The 19,945-nt window shown below is 34.2% G+C and overlaps 2 protein-coding genes and 1 non-coding gene across 5 annotated transcripts; 2 read left to right on the top strand and 1 right to left on the bottom strand.

Annotated features, from left to right (window-relative positions):
- The first annotated feature begins 1,288 nt into the window (after positions 1-1,288).
- Positions 1,289-6,505, top strand: LOC147394954 (mitochondrial outer membrane protein porin of 36 kDa). Its single transcript, XM_086453083.1, has 6 exons — positions 1,289-1,462; positions 1,558-1,625; positions 3,978-4,088; positions 4,763-4,849; positions 5,434-5,642; positions 5,876-6,505. The coding sequence occupies exons 1-6, from the start codon at positions 1,414-1,416 to the stop codon at positions 6,180-6,182; spliced, it is 831 nt and encodes a 276-aa protein (XP_086309209.1). The 5' UTR covers positions 1,289-1,413; the 3' UTR covers positions 6,183-6,505.
- Positions 3,175-3,271, top strand: LOC147394955 (small nucleolar RNA R64/Z200 family). The gene has a single exon (XR_015181899.1). It is a non-coding gene; the product is annotated as a small nucleolar RNA R64/Z200 family (small nucleolar RNA).
- A 1,120-nt stretch (positions 6,506-7,625) lies between the features above and the next one.
- On the bottom strand, positions 7,626-12,486 carry LOC147394953 (hypersensitive-induced reaction 1 protein). 3 transcript variants are annotated; one of them, XM_086453080.1, is made up of 6 exons: positions 12,332-12,486; positions 9,900-10,100; positions 9,436-9,556; positions 9,241-9,332; positions 9,048-9,144; positions 7,626-8,186 (listed from the first exon to the last, which is right to left on the bottom strand). In XM_086453080.1, exons 2-6 carry the CDS (start codon positions 10,086-10,088, stop codon positions 7,825-7,827), a joined length of 861 nt encoding a protein of 286 aa, XP_086309206.1. In that variant the 5' UTR covers positions 10,089-10,100; positions 12,332-12,486; the 3' UTR covers positions 7,626-7,824. The 3 variants fall into 3 exon arrangements, with proteins under 3 accessions (XP_086309206.1, XP_086309208.1, XP_086309207.1); XM_086453082.1 differs by lacking the exon at positions 12,332-12,486 and adding an exon at positions 10,878-11,620; XM_086453081.1 differs by lacking the exon at positions 12,332-12,486 and adding an exon at positions 10,831-11,617.
- Positions 12,487-19,945: the final 7,459 nt, after the last annotated feature.

The following is a 19,945-nucleotide window of genomic DNA, read 5'->3' as shown; positions in this document are numbered from 1 at the left end:
TGATCATCCACAACTAGGGTTACAACGGGTCTAGTTTTAGCCTAATCACCCCATCGTGGATTGGGTTTGGTAGTGTTATTTGGCTCATTTAATTATCGAGTGGGGTATAGCTTGATTCATGTCTAGGGTCAGCCTAGCATGTAAATGGTTTGTCAGGCAACCTCACATGGCACAAATTAGAGGGATATTGTTGAAAAGGAGAGAGAGAGAGAGAATACAATTGAAGTGAGTGAAGAGGAAAGGGTAATATGGATCTTGTAAAATTATAATTCGGGAGAAAGTTTATCCCTCCACAAAATTGTAATTCAATGTGATCCACAATCCTGTTTTATCACATAGATTTATAATTTTACAAGACAATTTGAGGGGTCGACACATACATTGGACTAGAGTTTCGTATTTGGACATAAGTGAATTTTAGCAGGACTGCAACTTATGTGGATTGACCCAAACTCAACTCGGAGCTCAACCCGATTGATGAGAGAGCTTGGATTGAGTTATATAGAATATGAGTTGACTTTAGGTTAAAATAACTCAACTTGACCTTAATTCGGGTTGAGCTTGGATTGAGATTTTGGACAACCAATCTTGACTCGAACTTGAGGCTATATAATAATATATAAATATTTATATTAATTATATATTTTTAAATATTTTTTAAATAATTTATTATTTAATGTATATAATTTTTTTATATTTTAAGATATAAACTTTAGTTCTCAATATAAACAAAATTAAGCTTCTTCAACGAAACCAAAACGCCCAAAACTACCCAAAGCAAGCTAACCTAAGCTAAATCCGATCCGAACCATTAGACGGGCCAGGCTTGGGCTAAGATTTTGAAGCCCAAACAACATATCAAAACCGTTTTAAAAATCTTCAACAATACAACCTTCCAGAAGGCTATCCTTAACGATGGATATTTTTCGAGATCTGAAAAAATAAACTATAGGATAATCTAACGGTTTAAGATTCTCCACGAACTAATACGGTCAATTTCTGCTTATTTAACACATGGAAAAATATCTGATGTTCGCTACACATAAAACATTCATTTGCTGGAGGTAGTTTTAACCGGAATAAACCAAAGCGGTTTATCTAAACCGGACCGTAGGCGGCTGAACCGGATTCTTGGAGAGAAAGCTACCTCATCTGTCCAAGTACCATGTCCGCATCCCAATTCGACGGCTGAAATAGCGAATCTATTCCTCTATATTAGATCGAACGGTCCAGATCATCCAATAACAAAACACTTGAAAATTAGGGTTTTCTATATTTCGTTTTTCTACATAAACCACAAGTTCTCTCCTCCACACTTGAAAATTAGGGTTTCTTGCTCTATCACCTCTGTCGTTCGATCTTGATTTTTCTTCTTATCTTCTTCGGTTCGATTCTCATTTTCGATCAGAAAAGATGGTGAAGGGTCCAGGTCTCTACAGCGATATTGGCAAGAAAGCCAGAGGTGATATTCTGTTCTTCGCATTTGTCGCCTTAGTTTCTGATCTTCAATCTTCGAGTTAAAAAAAAAAAAAATCAAATTTGTTTGTTTTTCTGCAGATCTTCTCTACAAAGATTACCAGAGCGACCATAAGTTCACTATCACTACTTATACCTCAACTGGAGTTGTGAGTTTCTCATTCTTTTTATTTTTTTATTTTTGGTTCTAATCTCGTTTGATGAGCTCGGGTTTTTTCGTTTGTTTAATTAAACTTTGGTGTTTTGTGTTTCTCTCATCGTTAGATTTAATATGAGATTCTTTCATTTTTTGATAATTTTTTGGAGTAATTGTTGTGATTTAGAGTTGGTTGGTGTTCTTGTGAGGTTTTCCAGTTTTTGTTGTTTGTTTGATTCGAACGGCTTGCTTGAGATAATTGGATAGTAGATTCTTCTTGTTAGGGTTAGAGCTTAAGCTAAGATGGCTTAATGGGTAATAGGTTGGCGTTGTTCCTGTAATGTTTTACTGTGTGTTGTGCGAATGAGACTTTTAGCTCGCTTGAGGTCATAGGATAGTTGAAACTCTGAGCTTGGGTCTCTCTTGTTAGGATTAGGGTTAGGGTTAGGGCTTAAGAGGATGAGGCGAGGGTGAACTAAATGGGCTCAATGAAGCCAATATGTCAATGGGTAATAAGCGGATGTTGTTTCTGTGATGTTTTGTAGAGGAGGTTGTACAAATGAATTGATTAGCTTGCTTGAGATTTTAGGATAATTTTAATATTAACTTGGATGGCTCTTTTACAGATTAGAAGTTAGAAGATGAGGTAAGTATGGGCTGCAATCGGCCCAATGATTTTGGGGGTCAAAGAGCTTTCACACTTGAAAGTAAAAAAACTTATTAGAAGTACAGGCTAATGGGTTCCGACTACTCGGGCCTAGGTGCCATCCTTTTTAAGAGGAATTTAAAATGGGGGTATTTTGATCATTTTTTTTGGGTAGTCTCTCATAGTGGACCATGAGCTTGGGAGTATTGAATCAGTTCTAAAACAGGGGGTATGTCAAGGTGCCACCCTTTTGGTGTAGTGCATATTTTATAACGTCAAATGATGTTCGAGGCGCTCCATCAAACATATGGCTGAAATGAGAAGAAAACATTTGTTTTGTAGAGAGTGGTAGTGATTTCTTGGGGATCAATACTGGTTTTCTTGGAGTCCACTTGTATTGGAAATACAGAAGAGCATCATTTCATCTGAACTGTTTGTTTGATGGAGAGACTCAAATGTCATTTGAGGCTATTTTTTTCCCTTTTTGAGGCTCTCTGCTAAATATAAAATTGAGATGAAAGACATGGTTTCCTAGAGATTAGTATGGATTTTCCAAGCATTCATTCTTAGTTGAAATTACTAGGATTCCTATTTTAGTCGATCTTTTAATGGAGTGCATATTTATCATTATTTTTTCCCCTCTCCCTCTCTCTATCTTCATTTTTCATGACCTTCACTGAAAAGCTTGAATGGAAACGTTTTTATTTTCTGGCCAGTTAGGCCTTGCCAAGGCCCCAGAGGGGTCCACCGCCCAGTCCCCTTAACAACATAGGATCTGGTTTTTAAATGCGGCAGGCTTCTCTATCACCTTCCATTTTTCTTGTGGTGGTTGGACCGGCATTGAGCGACTTCATTTATTCATAATATGCTCAACATGAGCTTGTAGGTTCCTCTATAAAGTTTATTTATTTATTTATTACTGCAAGGATGAATTATGTAATTCTTCACATGTCAGACTTCAGAGATTTGGCAACAAATCAATGAGAAGAAAGTTCACTTTTTCTGAGCAGACTTTGTTAGTAAATATAACAATGTTATTTTTTAATTTTAGAAATTAGGTACTACGTCAGGATTTTAAAATGAGTATTAAAACGGTCACTAGTTATAACTTAGTCCAGTTAAAGGGTATGAATTATGATATTTTATTCGCATGTTACTAGAGATTTTTCAACTAATCAATGAAAAATTCATTTTTTTAGCAGTTGTGGCTTATAATAATGCCTTTAGTTGTATTTAAAAATTAAATAATATAAAATTTTGCTTCATTGTTTGGCTTACTGAGCTAGATGTATTTTCTGTGTTCTCTTTCTCTCTCTCATGCACACACGAAAAAATTTCTTGTTTTATTTCTTCTCTGTGTGATGTGTTGCTTTCTTTTCTTTAATAAATGTACCTTATGTTTAGCAATGCTCATGGATGCTTATCACCCAGTGATTATTCATTGAAGTATCAATGTTTGAAGAATATACTTTTGCAATCCGTAGCTTATAATGAGTTTACTATTAATTTCATCAAATTAATTGTTCAATCATCTCATAGTACTTAACTCAGTTATACCATCAGTGTCTTGGCAACACAAGGCATTTTGTGATTGTCATTTAATGGACTAGGCAGGGAATTTATCCCGTTTGCCTTTCATATTACTTCACTTCATTTAGGAATTCTGTGAGATAATTTGTTGTTTTTTTTAAAAAATTTTGTGTTCTTTCTTTTGTGCAGGCTATTAGTTCTTCAGGAATAAAGAAAGGTGATATTTTTTTGGCTGACGTTAACACCCAGCTTAAAAACAAGAATATCACTACTGATATCAAAGTTGACACAAACTCTAGGGTAAGCCACTTTCATATTTTTCACTCAATGGTTATTGTATTTGTGTATACTGTTTTCTCATGAACACAGTTTGTAGATGGAAGCATGCATCAAATATGAATGAAGGGCCATTTGGTCCCCTATAGGTGTTTTGGGTTGGATCTATAAAGTGTGTTTTATAACATGCAATCTTGTAGTTAGTGAAACTTATAGTAGGGAGTAGTATGTTATGTATCATGCTTGTATAGTATGTTATGTATCATGCTTGTATCTATTTCTTGTCATATTCATTATATTTCATTTTAGTAGGGACTGTTAAATTGTAAAATAGGATGTAACTTGTAAGGAAGTGATAGGGCCAGGCATTTTTTAATGGCCAGTGTTTCAAGCATGGGCAGTTTTAATCTTCCTTGCCCTAACTTCTATTCTTGAATGCATTTGGAAAAAAAATTAAATCACACTTAGTAATACACCTCCAATAAATAATATATCTTTTGTGGGTACCTTTCTACAAAAAAATTGTGGGTGTTTATCAAAAAGCAAGTACGACACTATTTTATGTCTTTGCTTATTTCATGTTAGAATGTAAGTTCTTTACCTTGAGGCTGTTATCTTCAGGACTTTTATACAATATCCAACTTCATATAAGATTGATTTTCACATTAGTTGATTAATTGTGCATGGTCCTTTGGCAGCTTTTTACAACTATTACAGTTGATGAACCTGCACCTGGGCTCAAGACCATTTTCAGCTTCATCGTTCCTGATCAGAAGTCTGGCAAGGTTAGTCACTTTTACTCTATGCACCTGGGCTCAAGACTATTTAGCTTAATTTTTTTGTCAGACACTCTTCTCTGCACACTGACATTCTTTGATACCACAAATGTCTTACTGTGGTCACATCTCATCCCAACTGCAGCATTGGCCAGTTTATATCATAACGGTCTTCTGTTGTTGCTGCAAATGGAGGTGTTGCATCATATTATCATGCTTCTGCTGAATATCAGCTTTTTTAGTTGTTGAATAAACTGGAATTATATTGCTTTCTGCCAATTTTCAAAGGTTTCAATAGAATTTTCCAATTAAGGTTTAAAATCTTGGATCTGATCAACATCTTGGCAAAGCTTGAGATGGAATGTAGAATTGGTTCAAATTTTATAGTTGTATGCTGAATTAGTTGTTGGATAGCATGTGTCCTGTGATATAATATAAAGATGTATTATATATATCTTGGCATTTAGATTGCATAGGCACACTTTTCTTTTGTAATTGTTACAAAATGTGTCCCCTAACAGTGCTCTTCACATCCCCAAGTAATTTTTAGGTGCTGTGGTTTAGTTTTGAATTGTTGGTGGCTGTGGTAACAGGTGGAGCTGCAGTACAAGCACGACTATGCAGGGATTAGCACAAGTATCGGGTTTACTGCAAACCCCATTGTTAATTTTTCAGGAGTTGTAGGAACTGATGTCGTTGCCATTGGGACTGATCTGTCCTTTGACACTGCTACTGGGAACCTCACCAAATGCAATGCCGGATTAAGCTTCACCCACAGTGACCTTATTGCTGCCTTGACTCTGTGAGTAGTTTTCTTTCATAAAAAAACCTTTTTTTTAATTATACATTCCTATACTACTGTACATCTCTCAGTTATATAGGCTTGCACACTATCTATGAAAACTTGTACTCAAAAAATCTCTTCCCAGATCCGAAGTATAAAATTTTGTGACCAAATCAACTAGTGGGGATGATGGCTGCAGAGTGCATCGTTGTTTGATTTATTAATTATTATATGTTTTGTTGTGGACGCAGGAACGATAAAGGCGACACATTGAATGCTTCCTATTATCAAACAGTGAGTCCCCTGACCAACACGGCAGTTGGAGCAGAGTTGACCCATTGCTTCTCAACCAATGAGAACACTCTGAACTTTGGCACACAGCATGCATTGGACCCCCTTACCTTGGTGAAGGCTCGGGTGAACAACTATGGCAAGGCAACTGCCCTTATTCAGCACGAATGGCGGCCAAAGTCCCTCTTCACCATTTCAGGAGAGGTGGACACAAAGGCCATTGAGAAGAGTGCCAAGATTGGGCTGGCGTTGGCACTCAAGCCCTAGATTGAGGAAAACCCCCTTCCTAGAAATGAAAGGTGCAGGTGGTGGGAATGGGTTGGGTGTGGATGAGGAAGAGACTTTCATCTTAGTTTGGCAGAAAGCAATAAAAGGTAGGTAGAAGGACAAAGCTATTAGTTTTTATGTTTTGGACCAAGTTTTGTTACCTTACGTGGGTGGTCATGGGTTTGTAAAAATAATTTTGGCCAGTTCAATGGACTGGCTTAAACCTCTCTCTCTCTCTCTCTCTCTCATTTTCCATCTCCCCATTGGTTTTGGAGGATATACTTCATCTTTGCAGAGATTTTATTTGGAAATATTTTTCAATCTGTTGGAACCCTTTTTAAACTCATTTGTGGATGATGTGATTGCATAAAGTTTATTTGGAATTCAGTTAGGGTCTGCACTGGCCTGGTCATGCGGGAAGTCTTCCAACTCTTTGAGGGGCTGGAGGTCTGTGGTGGTCGATATTTGGTCCCCATATAATTGGTCTTTCTTTCTCAGTGGTTTCAGACTGTAATCCCTAGTATTCAGAGGGTCTTAAGTTGTCTCATTAGATGGTTTTCTGCTCATGGTCAAGCGTTAAGTCAGCTACGCCGAATTATTGACTTGTAAAACCAGAATTCTTGGATGTTCATAATGTATCAACATTAAGAAAAAGTATGGTAGTGTAGTAAGTTTTCTTGGATGGTCATTTTATACCAACGTCATGAAGTACACTATTAGAGAGAATGAACAGAATGTGAGCAACAAAGACCAAGGGGTTGTCGTCAAGCTCAAGTTTAAAGAATGATGAGATTTAGACTAGGTAACTTCATTTTCATCATCAATCTTAAGATTCTCTCCCCGTAAACCTTCAAACCTCCTGAAGAAGATATAGGAATTGAATTTTTTTTAGATGGATGGGGAAGTTTAGGTAGAGAAGTCCAAGGATTTTCTATAAATACATTGAAGAGGTTGAATAAGTTAAAAACTAATTCAGTAATTTACCTTCGAGAAAATAAATGTGTTTGTTTTGGCTTGAGCTTTAAATAAAGGCATTTAGGCCATTTTAGGTGTTTTTTTCTTGTAAGAGTAAAAAAACTTTATTAAGGATAATGCTGAAGTAAGATTAAAATGTACATTCTGATGGTGTGGTGCACACATAACCATAGATGCTTTCATCGAGATATGAGTGAAAAGCATCTATGGTTGTCAAAATGTCAGAATTGAACGCAGAAAGGTTACAAACACCAAAAGGAGAGCTAAGAGTTACACAACATCCCGGAAAGAAGCACCCTCAAAATCCCTGCATAATTTGGATCGAAAGTACATGAGGCCCAAAATCTCCACTTTAGACATGTCTAATGTGACTCAAAACAGTTTCAAAAGCATGGATTCACAGGTGTTGGGGCACTCAAACCTTTTGAGTTCAGATATATTCATAGGAATTCTTGCAAAATCTTGAAATACTTGTGCGAAATGGTTGACTTATGATTGAAAATCAACGAAAGTTCATCAGTTTGAGACAGAAATCCCATACTTAATTCACTATGCACATACACTTAATCAAAGCATACAAACACACTAAACATAATCCTGAAAAATAAACATAGAAAATGACCAATGTATGTTTCAACACGCCCACATGAAAACTCTAGAAACCCATTTATAGGTGAGATGAAGATCCCTGAAGCAGTCCATCTCGAATCTGGCTGGCAACATCACGAACAGCACCGGGTCCATGAGGGATGAACACAGCCGAAGATTTAGAAGAAGCGCCAATTTCCTTCATGGTATCAAAGTACTGTGTGACAAGAACCATGTCCATAACGTCCTTTGCTGTGGTCCCTGGCACATTGACCGAGAAACCCAGCACACTGTCTCTTAGACCATCCACAATAGCTTGACGCTGTCGAGCAATACCCAAACCAGACAAATACTTGGACTCAGCCTCACCCTCAGCTCGCTTAATTTGTAGAATTTTCTCAGCTTCTGCCTTCTCGTTAGCTGCAACCCTCATTCTTGCAGCTGAAAAAGATTTTTAAAAAAATGAATTATTCCAAGAACAATAAAATATCGGAGATCTCCATCATTGACGGATTTATCAAGTGAAGATAGTACTACAATTTTCGTTAGGTGTACAAATAGGGTATCCGAACCTGTCTCATCTCTTGGACCCTGGTATGGACATGTAGGTTTTTTTTTTTTTTTTTTGCCATGTGTAAATTACACTTTTACCCCCTGTGGTTTGGCATCATTCTATATCGACCCCTTAACATTTTTACAATTGCACATACCTCTCCTATAGTTATCTAACAGTCTCACTTAACAACCTTTTGTCTATTTGCTGTCAACTAAACAATTAAAAAATATGAAGTTTTTACTGTTTATAAAGACCATTTTACCCTTTTTAAAATATTATTCTTTTTTCTATAAACAAAAATATCCCTGTGAAAAAAAATGGGTTCACGTGTAAGAGTTTGAGTGCTTAAACGGGGATATTTTTATAATTTTAAATTTTATTTATTTTTTTTGTATAAAAAAAAAAAGAGGGTAAAATAGTAAAATAACATCTGAGATATAGGGGGTCTACATGGAATTATGCCAAACCACAGGGGGTCAACATGTAATTTACCCTTTTTCCCGGGTGGGTGGGTGGGTGGGTTCAGAAGTGCTACCCCAATAAGATGATCCCAATAGACTATGCAGACAGATAAAAAATTTCCCTCTAGCTTAACTAATCATGTAAGGGGGGATCCTTTCTAGGCATTCCTCAAAAACTATCCCTACCAAATGGAAATTAACTACAAAAAAAAAAAAAAATACATGGGTGCAGTGTGGTGCGGGTTCAATAACTTAAGTGAAATTGAAATATAATAGTCATCTTACCGGCATTAATTTCATTCATAGCCCGTTTCACGTGCTCATCCGGTTCAATGTCAACAATGAGTGTCTGTACAATCTCATAACCATAAGCAGACATAGCCTGTGCACCCAAATAGAGGTACGCAACAAGGTCAGTAAACTTAACATTACATGCTCTACAACAGAACACAAACTATGTATCTAACCAATTGCATACCTTTTCAAGTTCCTCTTCCACGGCTTTTGCAATTTCATTCTTTTGCTCAAAAGTATCGTCTAGATTAAGCTTTGGAACACTTGCTCTGATCACTGAGAAAATTAGAAAAAAAGAAGTAAACCCAATCATCAATTAAGACAGATCAATATCAATATGTTGTATATTAAATGTAACTTTTGAGCTTTTGGTTCATACCATCAAAAACATACGCCTGGATTTGGGACCTTGTATTGCTCAATTTATAAAAAGCATCGTTTGCCTTTTCAGCTATGGCACGATATTGTATAGATGCAACAACATTGACAAACACGTTGTCCTGCAGAATAAATGACGAGAAGAAAGACTGATCAACTTAGTAAAACTATTGATATACCATAAAGTAATATCCATCATTTGAACTTAATAACATGTGGCTACAATAAGATGTTCAATCCAATAAATAAGAGAGAAAATTAAGTACAATTGTCAAGAACCTTTATAATCTATTACCCACAAAACTCGAAATTTTGAAATAATTTAAACTTGACATTACATAAACAAAGTGAGAACTCAATCAAGTTGGTGTGGTTCACCACGTAGAGTAGACAGAGAAATCCAAGTAGAAGGATTCAAGAAACTAAAAATCATGACATGGGCATTGTAGTTGAGGATGGACAAACCTTTGTCTTGGTCTCACACTTCACATCCAGCTGTTGCAACCTAAGTGAGAGATGGCCAGCGAGTTGCTTACCGAGAAACCATGGAAGGCAATGGCATCCCGGCTGGAGAACTTCTTCGAACTTGCCAAATTGTTCCTTGATAGCTACTGTGGATTGGTCCACTTGAATACAGCAACAAAGATTACCCATGTTCTTTACTGTCTAATATCCTCGAAAGAACGTTTGAGTCAACGGTTGTTAAGAGAGAAATAAAACAATTTTAGGAGATTATCTGATGCTTTACATACTCTAAAATTAAATGTCTAGATAGCAAGTATTGAAACAGAGATTACTCATGTTTTCTACTCTAATATTTGAAGTTGCTCATGCTTTTGATACAAGAGGGATAACAAAGTATAAGGGAAACCATGAATCATTCTTATACCTATGAACGTGAAACAATATATAGAAATTTTATCAACATATAAGGAAAAAAAGAAGTAAAATTCATATATTTCAATGGCAACCCCTCCTCTGTTAGCCCCCAAAGAACACAACTAAAGAACCACTATCATAAGAGAAACAATTAATCAAGCAATGAACATCACACAACAAAAAAGAACATTTGAATTTCTTTAGAATAAATTCATATTTATAGCATAATATTTAGTGGATACCTTCCATGTTTCAAAATTATCTTGAGAAAAACAGAAAATTAAAACCAATCAACTATAGCTACCTAAGAAAGACAGAAAATCAACAATAGCTAGATATAACCCCATCCTTCTAATGAATCCCATCTTGTAAATCAGATTTTTCCACAAATTCATAGTTACAAAACGGGATTTCTAACAATTCACAAGTCGAAATCCATGTAAGATGCAAGTCCTTTCATGATAATATGAAATAAAAATAATCAGCCACCATTCAGAATTCAAAAAAAAAAACATACCAATCTTTGGAAGCCAAGTCAACTCAAGTAATAAGATGGTAACTTACACTAGCTCTCCTAAAACCAACGACAGAGAATTGAGGAAGCCAAGACAAACAAGAATGATTTATATAGAGTTATAAACCCAAGTTATGTTGTATATAAAACAAATAAAACTCTTGAAGTACAAGGAAACTTATTTCCAACAACCATACTATTCATAGTAGGATAATGTTAGGCTTTTTTTTTTGTTAAGCCACTAATATTGTGTGATTCCTCCAACTTTGAAAATGTCAAAAGGGCATTATCGACACTAACAAAGGTGTTATAACAGCCATGGGTCATGCCCCATTATATTATATACGAAAATGACACCCATTGATAACCCTCCCCATTACAATTGAGTGCGATTTGGAAGACCATATGAAACCCCATATTGGTCCACGTGTATTGAAGGCATCCCAACATGGGTATTTTTGTAAATTGTGGATGCCTTCAGTACATGTGGAACAATAGGAATGTGGGGTTTCCTAGGGTTTATAAAAACCGCACTTATTATTATAAGGCTAATGATTTTCTGACTTGAAGTTTTTTCACGCAGTCTGACGTGGCAAGGGCACAGAACCTTTGATCGGTTTCTTGTGTTTCCCGAAAAAATCGATCAACAGTTTTGTACCCTTGCCACATCAGACTGAGTGAAAATACTCGAGTCCGAAAAATCACGGCTCTTATTATAATCATCGTTATTATTCCAATTTTGGAAGGATTTATGAACATTAATTTTGTTTTATTTTCTTTTTTTTTAATAAGAACTTGTGATAATATCAAATTATCTTTGCAAATCTGAAAAAAAATTAGAATATTATATATTCTACAAAATAACAGGTTGTATGCGTCTTTGCTTTCTATGGGAATCATCAAAATCAGAAAAGTATGAGCTGTACTACAAACCCTAGTGTAAATTCCACAACAAATAACAAAGCTTCAATAATATATTTTATATGAGCGAGTTACAAAGTCAATAAAACTAGATAAACCTTAGAAATTCCGTCATGGCCTCATGGCTATTAAAATAGAACATTAGAACAGCACAAAATCCATCTAATACTTACAGCTACACCCAGATTGAAATATATTTATATTATATAAAATTTAAATAAATATAAATCAAACTAAAGAAAAATAAAAGAAAGAAACAAGAACAAAGATCCAAAGCTGAAGGTTTGTTCAGGATTTCAACAATGATCATCTTTGCCGTCTAATTAACAAAACAACAAATGGGTTCTTCCAATTTTAAGATCAAGATCATGAAATCCATAGAGCAAGAACATTAATATAAAAAAATACACAATTTTTAATAATTTAAATGGCTCCCCAACATCGAACTTGAGATGGGTATAAACAAACAATTTTTAATTATTTAAATGACAGCCCAACCTCAAAATCGAAATGGGTATCTCTAAATCTTTGAAAAATTCCAAAAAGATTAAAGAAAAAAAGTCTTAATTGAGATGAAATTTACCTCCTCGTGGTTTCCCCTGCAAGCTTCTTCTTTGACTCTATTTTCGGAGACTTTCCTCTCTTTTATATCTCTGCCTCCTCGAAATAACCTTAACAAAGCACGGATTTGAGACGAAATCGGAATTTCAATAAACACTACTGGATCGATCTGGACCGTTGAATATATGAATAACAAATTAAACCGTCACGATCATGCTTGCATTGTTGTTTGTTTCCTTTTTTTAAGATTTAAAATAATTTCTTCCTCCTCTCTTTTTTGGGTGATTTAGGTTTACCCCTCCATGTTTTGATGGATAGTTGAGATGACCCTTGACCTTGGTCTTATGTAATAGACAAATAAAATAACCCAAATGCCCTTATCTTTAACTTCATGTCAAAAACCTTTGATTTGCCTTCTCAAAATTTGACCATCTTTAACCTTTTGGATAAATTTTCTCGTATTATCTTCAATTTTAATATTCTATCTACTTCAACCTTCAAAACAGAGTAATATAAGATTTTTGGGAGATAAAAAATAATTAAACTTTGAGTAGAAAGGAATCGGTCAAATGCCCATTCCTTATGAGAAAGTAATCAAAATTCCAAGATTTTAAAAGAAAGATCTAAAAGAGATTCCACTCGAGAAATCAAGGGAATTGATGATTGACCAAAATAAAGGGATTTCCCATAGTAGAGAGTAGAAGGGCAATGACATAAAAATCATATTCCTTCTGTCGAAACACATTACCTTTAGTTCATGAACTAACATTTTCAATGAGAAAAAACCCTGACAAGAATTTCAAAATAAAGATTGAACCATGGATTTCAAGAGATAAGAGAAGGTTGAAATAAAATAATTTAACATAGAGGTTGTACAGTTCATAAATGACTTTTTGAGAGCAAAATAAAAATTCAAGGGTTTTTTTTTTTTTGTATTGAAGATGAGGGCATTTAGGTCATATTTCATTAGCCTCTAAGAGAAGACTGGGGTCGAGGGTACATGCATTAATTTGGAAATACAAATGGTATGTCAAATATTCACGAAAATGTGAGGTGTATGTCAACTACCTTCCTTTCTTGGATTTTTCTTTACCCCCTTACTTTATCCACTTAATCAGATAAACACCCAATATTTTTAAGGTGTTTCCTCAGGCTTGGGTTAATGTCATTGCCTCTGGACAACCATGTATGATCCGCCCAAGAGGACACGTCAATTGGATAAAACTAATAATTCAAGTTATTTAGTAATAAAAACTTTAAAATATAGAAATAATTGAGTTAATTTAGAAGATTTTGGTTAACTTTTTCCACTAATGAAAATAAAACTACAATCTATCACTTGTCAAAAGAAAGGGATATAAATTTAAAATAAAAATAATGATTTTCTGATGCCCTCATTACATAATGGAAGCTCATTTGCCTCGGGATATGTAGAATCATAAATCTTTTTTTTTTTGTGTATCTGAGGCAAATAATCTACGATTCTGTGATGGTGGCGTCAGATTATCATGACTCTTAAATTAAACTTATTAGTCTCTCTCCTTATTTTATTTTTTTAGTATAATAATATAATTGATTATTAGGGGAGACGGATTTTTAACTTGAGTTGCCAATTTGTCAATGATCGATAATGTCGTTTAACGAAGAGTCTTCCTTATTACATACTTGGAGTCTGTATGATTATGCCAGAAAATTAAATTCGACCTAATCCTGAAGAAAAGAATTTTCTAACCAAGATTGAAAATTCTAAATGTCGTTTTCTTATAATTACACTCTCACCTACAAAAATAAAATAAAAAAGCATATGTAAATAATTTTTCTAGAAAATATAATTTTGGAGGTATTAAACTCTTTTAGCCAATAAGTAATTGATTTAACTCCCAAAAACTCTTAATCAATATCTAATTAATTATGGGTAATTATATTCCAATTTTGCTAATAAACTTGCCTAAAAAGGAGGACAAAATAAGGAATAGCAAATGGGCATTTTGGTCTTTTCATTGTGAATTATTTTATTTATTTATTATCATCTTGGAAACACGTTGAACCAAGTCAAAAGGACTAGGTTTTAATAAGAAACGTTGGGTGTTATACTAATTAATGTAGTTATTTAGGGAGGTTGAATAAAAACTCCTCCCACTCTTCTATAGATGGAGATGTTTGTTTCTGGGAAGTTGTTAACGTGAGAATGTGATTCCAAGACTTTTAAGGTGGGCCCACATTTTCATACTTTCGATATTTTTAGAGACACTATTAGGTGTTGATCACATATACCTGTCACCCGTGTTAGTAGACAAAAAAGGCCCACTGACTATCATTCTGATTGGTGATTTCTAAAAATTTGAAACCCTAATGTTTTATCCTTCATCAATGAAAAGAATGCTTTGATCAAACGGTTAAAAAATCAACAACCAGACTGATTGTTGAGTTAAAAGTCCAAAAATGACTTTGTGTGTCAGTGGGCTCAAATTTGGACGTAACACGCAAAACAAGTGTTTGTGCGCAATATCCAATCTTGAAAAAGACGACAACTTTATTTTCTATTTATAACCAAAAAGGAATTTCGGGGAAATTTCAAGTGAAAGAGACCCATTGAAACATGAGTACATGTAAAAGGGTTGAGAATTGAGATCACCTTTTGAAAAAATAAAAAATAAAAAATAAAAAATAAAAATTGAGATCCATCGATTAGAATCGAACATGATTTTGAAGATGTCACAAATCTCTAAGATAAATTTTATATCCCTTTTTTCTATGTGAACATAGGCAATTTGGTCAAATCACGTAAATTTTGTGTTCTTTTCATCTTTATTTGATGTTTCTTGTTACGCTTTCACACAACAGAATAAATAAAATTAGGCCGAGTCAACTTAATTTATCACATACAAGATGAGATGAATTAGTTTTAGTGGCGGACGACCGAGAAGGACTACTGAGTTTTAAGACCTCAGTAAATAATCACCTCACTTGAGATAAAAAGGGTATATTTGTCATCAATAATTTGAACGATGATTTCTAGTATTTGAATTTTAGAATTATTCATTAAGGTTCCAAGTCATAATGCTTTATAAATTATAATCATCCATCCACGAGAGGAGTATGTTCATTTTGATCGTGTGTTCGAAATTAGGTGGCCTCTTGACTTATTTTGTTGTATCTTAGAAAATCGTCGTGTGATTGATATGTACCACCGTATATCCTTCCGATATAAAAAATAAAAAAAAAAAACTTAGATCTATTGGTTAAATATCACCAATCAGGTTGATTGTTATTTTCAAGTGAAAATGAAGGGAGAGCCATTTGTTAAGTTTCCAAATGAAATAACTAATATTTTTTCACTTAAACATTATTTTATTTTATGAAAAAAAAATCAATAATTTTAAAAATATATCTAAAAATTTAACTCAAAATCTAAAAATGTTGATTGATTTACTTATTCAACTAAAAAAATTCTCTAAGTTGAATTGAAAACTCTACAGAGTTACTTTTAAAATTAATAAAATTTAAAAATAATTATATTGATTTACTACAAACAACTAATAGACGTCGAGTCAAGTTTTCCATTTTAAAATAATGGTAATAATTGTTGTTTTATTTTTCCCCAAGACTAAAGGAAATCTTATTGATTGAAAATCACAATAGGGACATCATATACATTAAAAGTATCAACATTAATGTGAAGGGATAAAATCATCTCCCAATTGGATCATTCATTTGTACCATCAACATGTATCCTGAGGCAGACATGTGGTTTGATTTGAGTATGATTCTATATAATTATGGAAGAATCTCAATTTGGGAGGATTGTTCCCTAATAGGTAATTAATTTATTTGTACATGGGTAAAATGGATAATTATAATTTAATTAGGGTTAAAATTTCTCTTTAGGATTTTATTATTTAAAGGTCTTGAGGTCTTTGTAAAGAGGGAGAACAAAACTAAGAGAGAGATTGAGGAGAGGAAGTCATATAACCGTGAGATTTATAGTGGAATGATTCATCGAGCCCGTGGACGTAAGTAGGTTTGTCGAACCACGTAAAAAATTCTTATCTTTTATCTTTTATCTTTTTCATTTTTTTCTATTATTTTGTGGGTTTAATGATGAATTAGTGATCGATGTCGATTTATCACAAACTTGACCTCTACAATTAATAGCATTGGGATAAGTCCATGGATTTCACGTCGCTGAATAATGAGCATTGTGATTTGAATCTCTATCCACATGTAACATAAACAAGAACAATCTCTTTACACGTCAGATCCTCTTTATTACAAAGAGTCAAATGACAAAGTGAGGGTCCAACAGACTCTCTACTCCTTCAAGTTAAAGTAATGACCAAAATAATCAAGAAAAGGACTCGCCACATGTAATGTAGTACTTTGGCTCGTTATTAATAAAATACCTGCCCTGTTAACTTGGTAAGATTTCAAATTTTATTAAGAATTGTTGGGTCCACATGAATTATCACATTCACAATCGAACATAATATCCTTCTAAATTGTATGGAAAAACTCATATTCACAATATATATATATATATATATATTTGAGCTTGACTGACAGTATTGAAATAACAGCTACCGAACTCCCAAAATTTAAAATTAAAATTAAACAATGGAATTTTTTTTTTCTTCACAGTTTTTTAGAATTTCGTTCTCTAGAAACCTATGGCATCGGTTCATGTTTTTGGGTTTCAAATTGTGAGATCATAATTTTCAATAAATGAAAGATTTGTTGAGTTTATTGGAGTACTCAAGAAATTTTAGGTTAGCCAAAATAATATTTGCCAGATTTTGACAAAATATGCTATTTATTTCAAAGAGCATTGTTGGAGATGCTTTAACACTTGATACGATTTTAATATTGAAAGATTATCCTTGACATTAGGGCTGTCAATGGATTGGATCAGACCCAAAATCCGATCTATCCTGATCCGATAACTTCGTGTCTGGATCGATGGTTTGGATTTTGATAAGGATCCAATCCGATATCTTATTGGATTGGAGCTGGATCAACACACTCCGATTCAATAAGGACATGATTCGATTATATGTAGAAAATATATAAATTATATTATATTTTTATTGAGATGTATGAAGTTTATTTAGATTTTATATATGAAATCAGGTTTGCTCCGATCTGATCGTTAATGGATCGGATCTAGGTCTTACTATTGATGAAAAGAAACCCGATCCGATACTTATTGGATCAGGATCGAATCGGCGTATCAAATCAACCCCAATCCGATTCGATCCTGATCCACTGATCCATTGACAGCCCTACTTGATATTATGGATCTAATATAATAATAATAATAAAAAAATCTCCCAACAATTGACGATGTCTTCATTCCCCAACAAGTGTTGTAGTTAATTGATCGCGATGGTTGTTGGTGTTGGGTCTTTTATCATTGTGATGTGTGGTCCATGAGTTTTATTGAGAAAAAATGCCCCATAAATAACGTGGTGGATAATTTTGCCACCTAATTATTTCACTGCAATAAATTTTTTTTTCTTCTTGTGTGATTGTAATTAAAGGGACTATTTAGTTTTTTTTTGTCTTTCTCTATTCTTTCCACAATAAGAGAAAATAAGGGTATTTCAAAAGTCTTTTTTTTTTTCTTCAAATTTGCTCTTTAATATTTTCTAATATTGCCTTGAAAAGGACATTAAATGTAACTTGACCTACCCCAGTTGAGTCGAGGGTCAACCGGATCACCGGATTAAGCCTGCAACTCGGGTTTGAGGATCAACCCGCGTCTAACCCAAACTTGACAAACACCAACCTGCACTCTTGCCCAACCTGATCTAGAATATGAAATGCTCAACCTAACCCTAGTCAAGTCGGGTTGATCAGGTTAAATCACTCATTATGAATAATAGGTAATTTAGTATTGGTATAAGTTTTCATAAAGATAAGTGGCATGTAAAATAACTTAAAATTTATAATTATTTTTTTCTAACTACGTGTTTGAAAAGTTTATATACATAAAATGATAAGTAAATTTAAAGAGAGAAGAAAAATAATAAAATTAACTAAAATAATCATTTTTCATTAATAATCACAATGTTCAAGAAAATAAAAAAATATTTATAGTTGTAATATTAGTATGACAATATAGATATACACTTAAAACAAAATAATTATTTATCTAATGAAAATAATCAAACATTAGTCGTGATATATAGATAAATATAAAAGCACACATGTTGAAATATGAATTATGAGTGCTTAAGAAACTAAGATAAAAATTATTTTTAAATTATAATCATATTAAGTTCGGGTTTGGGTTAACCGATACCTATGCCCACACTCAACCCGATTTGAGGTACCCAAGGTCGAACCCAAGCTAACTATGCCCAGACATGACCTAAAGTTGGGTTCAACCCAACAGGTTCGAGTTTTGCTTACCCAAGTTGGAGGGGTTTCGAACACTTGACCTACCCTTCCTAAGTGAGGAGCTTATAAGGAGAGAGATAGGACATGAGTGGCAAGGCTTGATGAGGATTGAGATGCACCTGTAATGAAAGACTCTTTAGGAAACACGGATCCGGATTAACTTAAAGGTAGGTGAATGCTTCTAGACCTATAGACAAACCTAAGTCTAAATAATCGGACATGTGGGTCAGACTGAACCGAAGTATATGGAGATATGAACTGGGTGACGTGGAGGAGAGAAAGGCCCACTCTGATTCCATGATTAATTTGGGAGTCCAACTCAAAATCAATTGGCAATGGGTGGAGATGCCCAGGAGTAAATAAGGAGAGAGGTAAGTAAATTAGTGTCCAATGTGAGACTAAACTCAACACTGAGGAGCTTATCAAGGCTTGGTTTGCCTCTTGGGGTTTCAACAATGGATAGGCTTGGGTGGGTCCAAAGAATTTGTGAGTTTTATGGGAAGTAAATAGCTGTTATCAATAATTGGGCCTTTTCTCATCAAATAGTGGCTGAAAAAGACTACCACTTAATTGAGTTTATCTTTATAATCACAACTCTATTTCCAAGAAATTCCCTTATTTGGATTAGCCCCGAAACAAGCTTCTTCCCCGAACGGGGAGATGGAAGTTTGTTTCGACCGAGGCTGCTTCGAGCTTTTGACTCCAATGGGAAACCACACACCCCTGGAGCCAAACCCCTGAAGCTAATCCAAACAGGGGTAGTAAGTGGAAGGAAAGAGTGCCAGAGCGATTTGCCTAGTTTCCATGTAAAATAATTAATATTTTTTAGTTATTGTAAATAAAAATTTTCAATAATTATAACCAAATCTCTGAAATTTCATGCAATTCGAAAAATTGGTTGAGCCAATTTTCAAGATGATTTGTTACACAAACAGGTATATTGTTTATGAGAGTTACTATTGCCACACCAACTTTTGCTAATGCCATACCAACTATGTGCAATTATTTGGTGATTTACATAGGAATTGGTGTGGTATTAGTAAAAGTTGGTGTGGCAATAGAAGCTCTCTAAGTTTATTTACTTATTCAAATGAAAAGAAAAAAATGATTCGAATCATGGTTTTAAAACTCATTTTGACGTCTCGTCTCGTCCATGAAGGGGACCAAGTCGTCTTGGACGAGTTTTCCAATACATTTGAGTTGTCTCATTCAACAATAAGAAAAATGAACTTGATTT

This window comes from Akebia trifoliata, chromosome 9 (assembly GCF_017979445.1).
Source record: "Akebia trifoliata isolate Shusen 1 chromosome 9, ASM1797944v1, whole genome shotgun sequence".
Taxonomy (NCBI): Eukaryota; Viridiplantae; Streptophyta; class Magnoliopsida; order Ranunculales; family Lardizabalaceae; genus Akebia; species Akebia trifoliata.
Note: the sequence above shows the minus strand (reverse complement) of the source record. Positions and strands in the feature narration are given on the sequence as shown.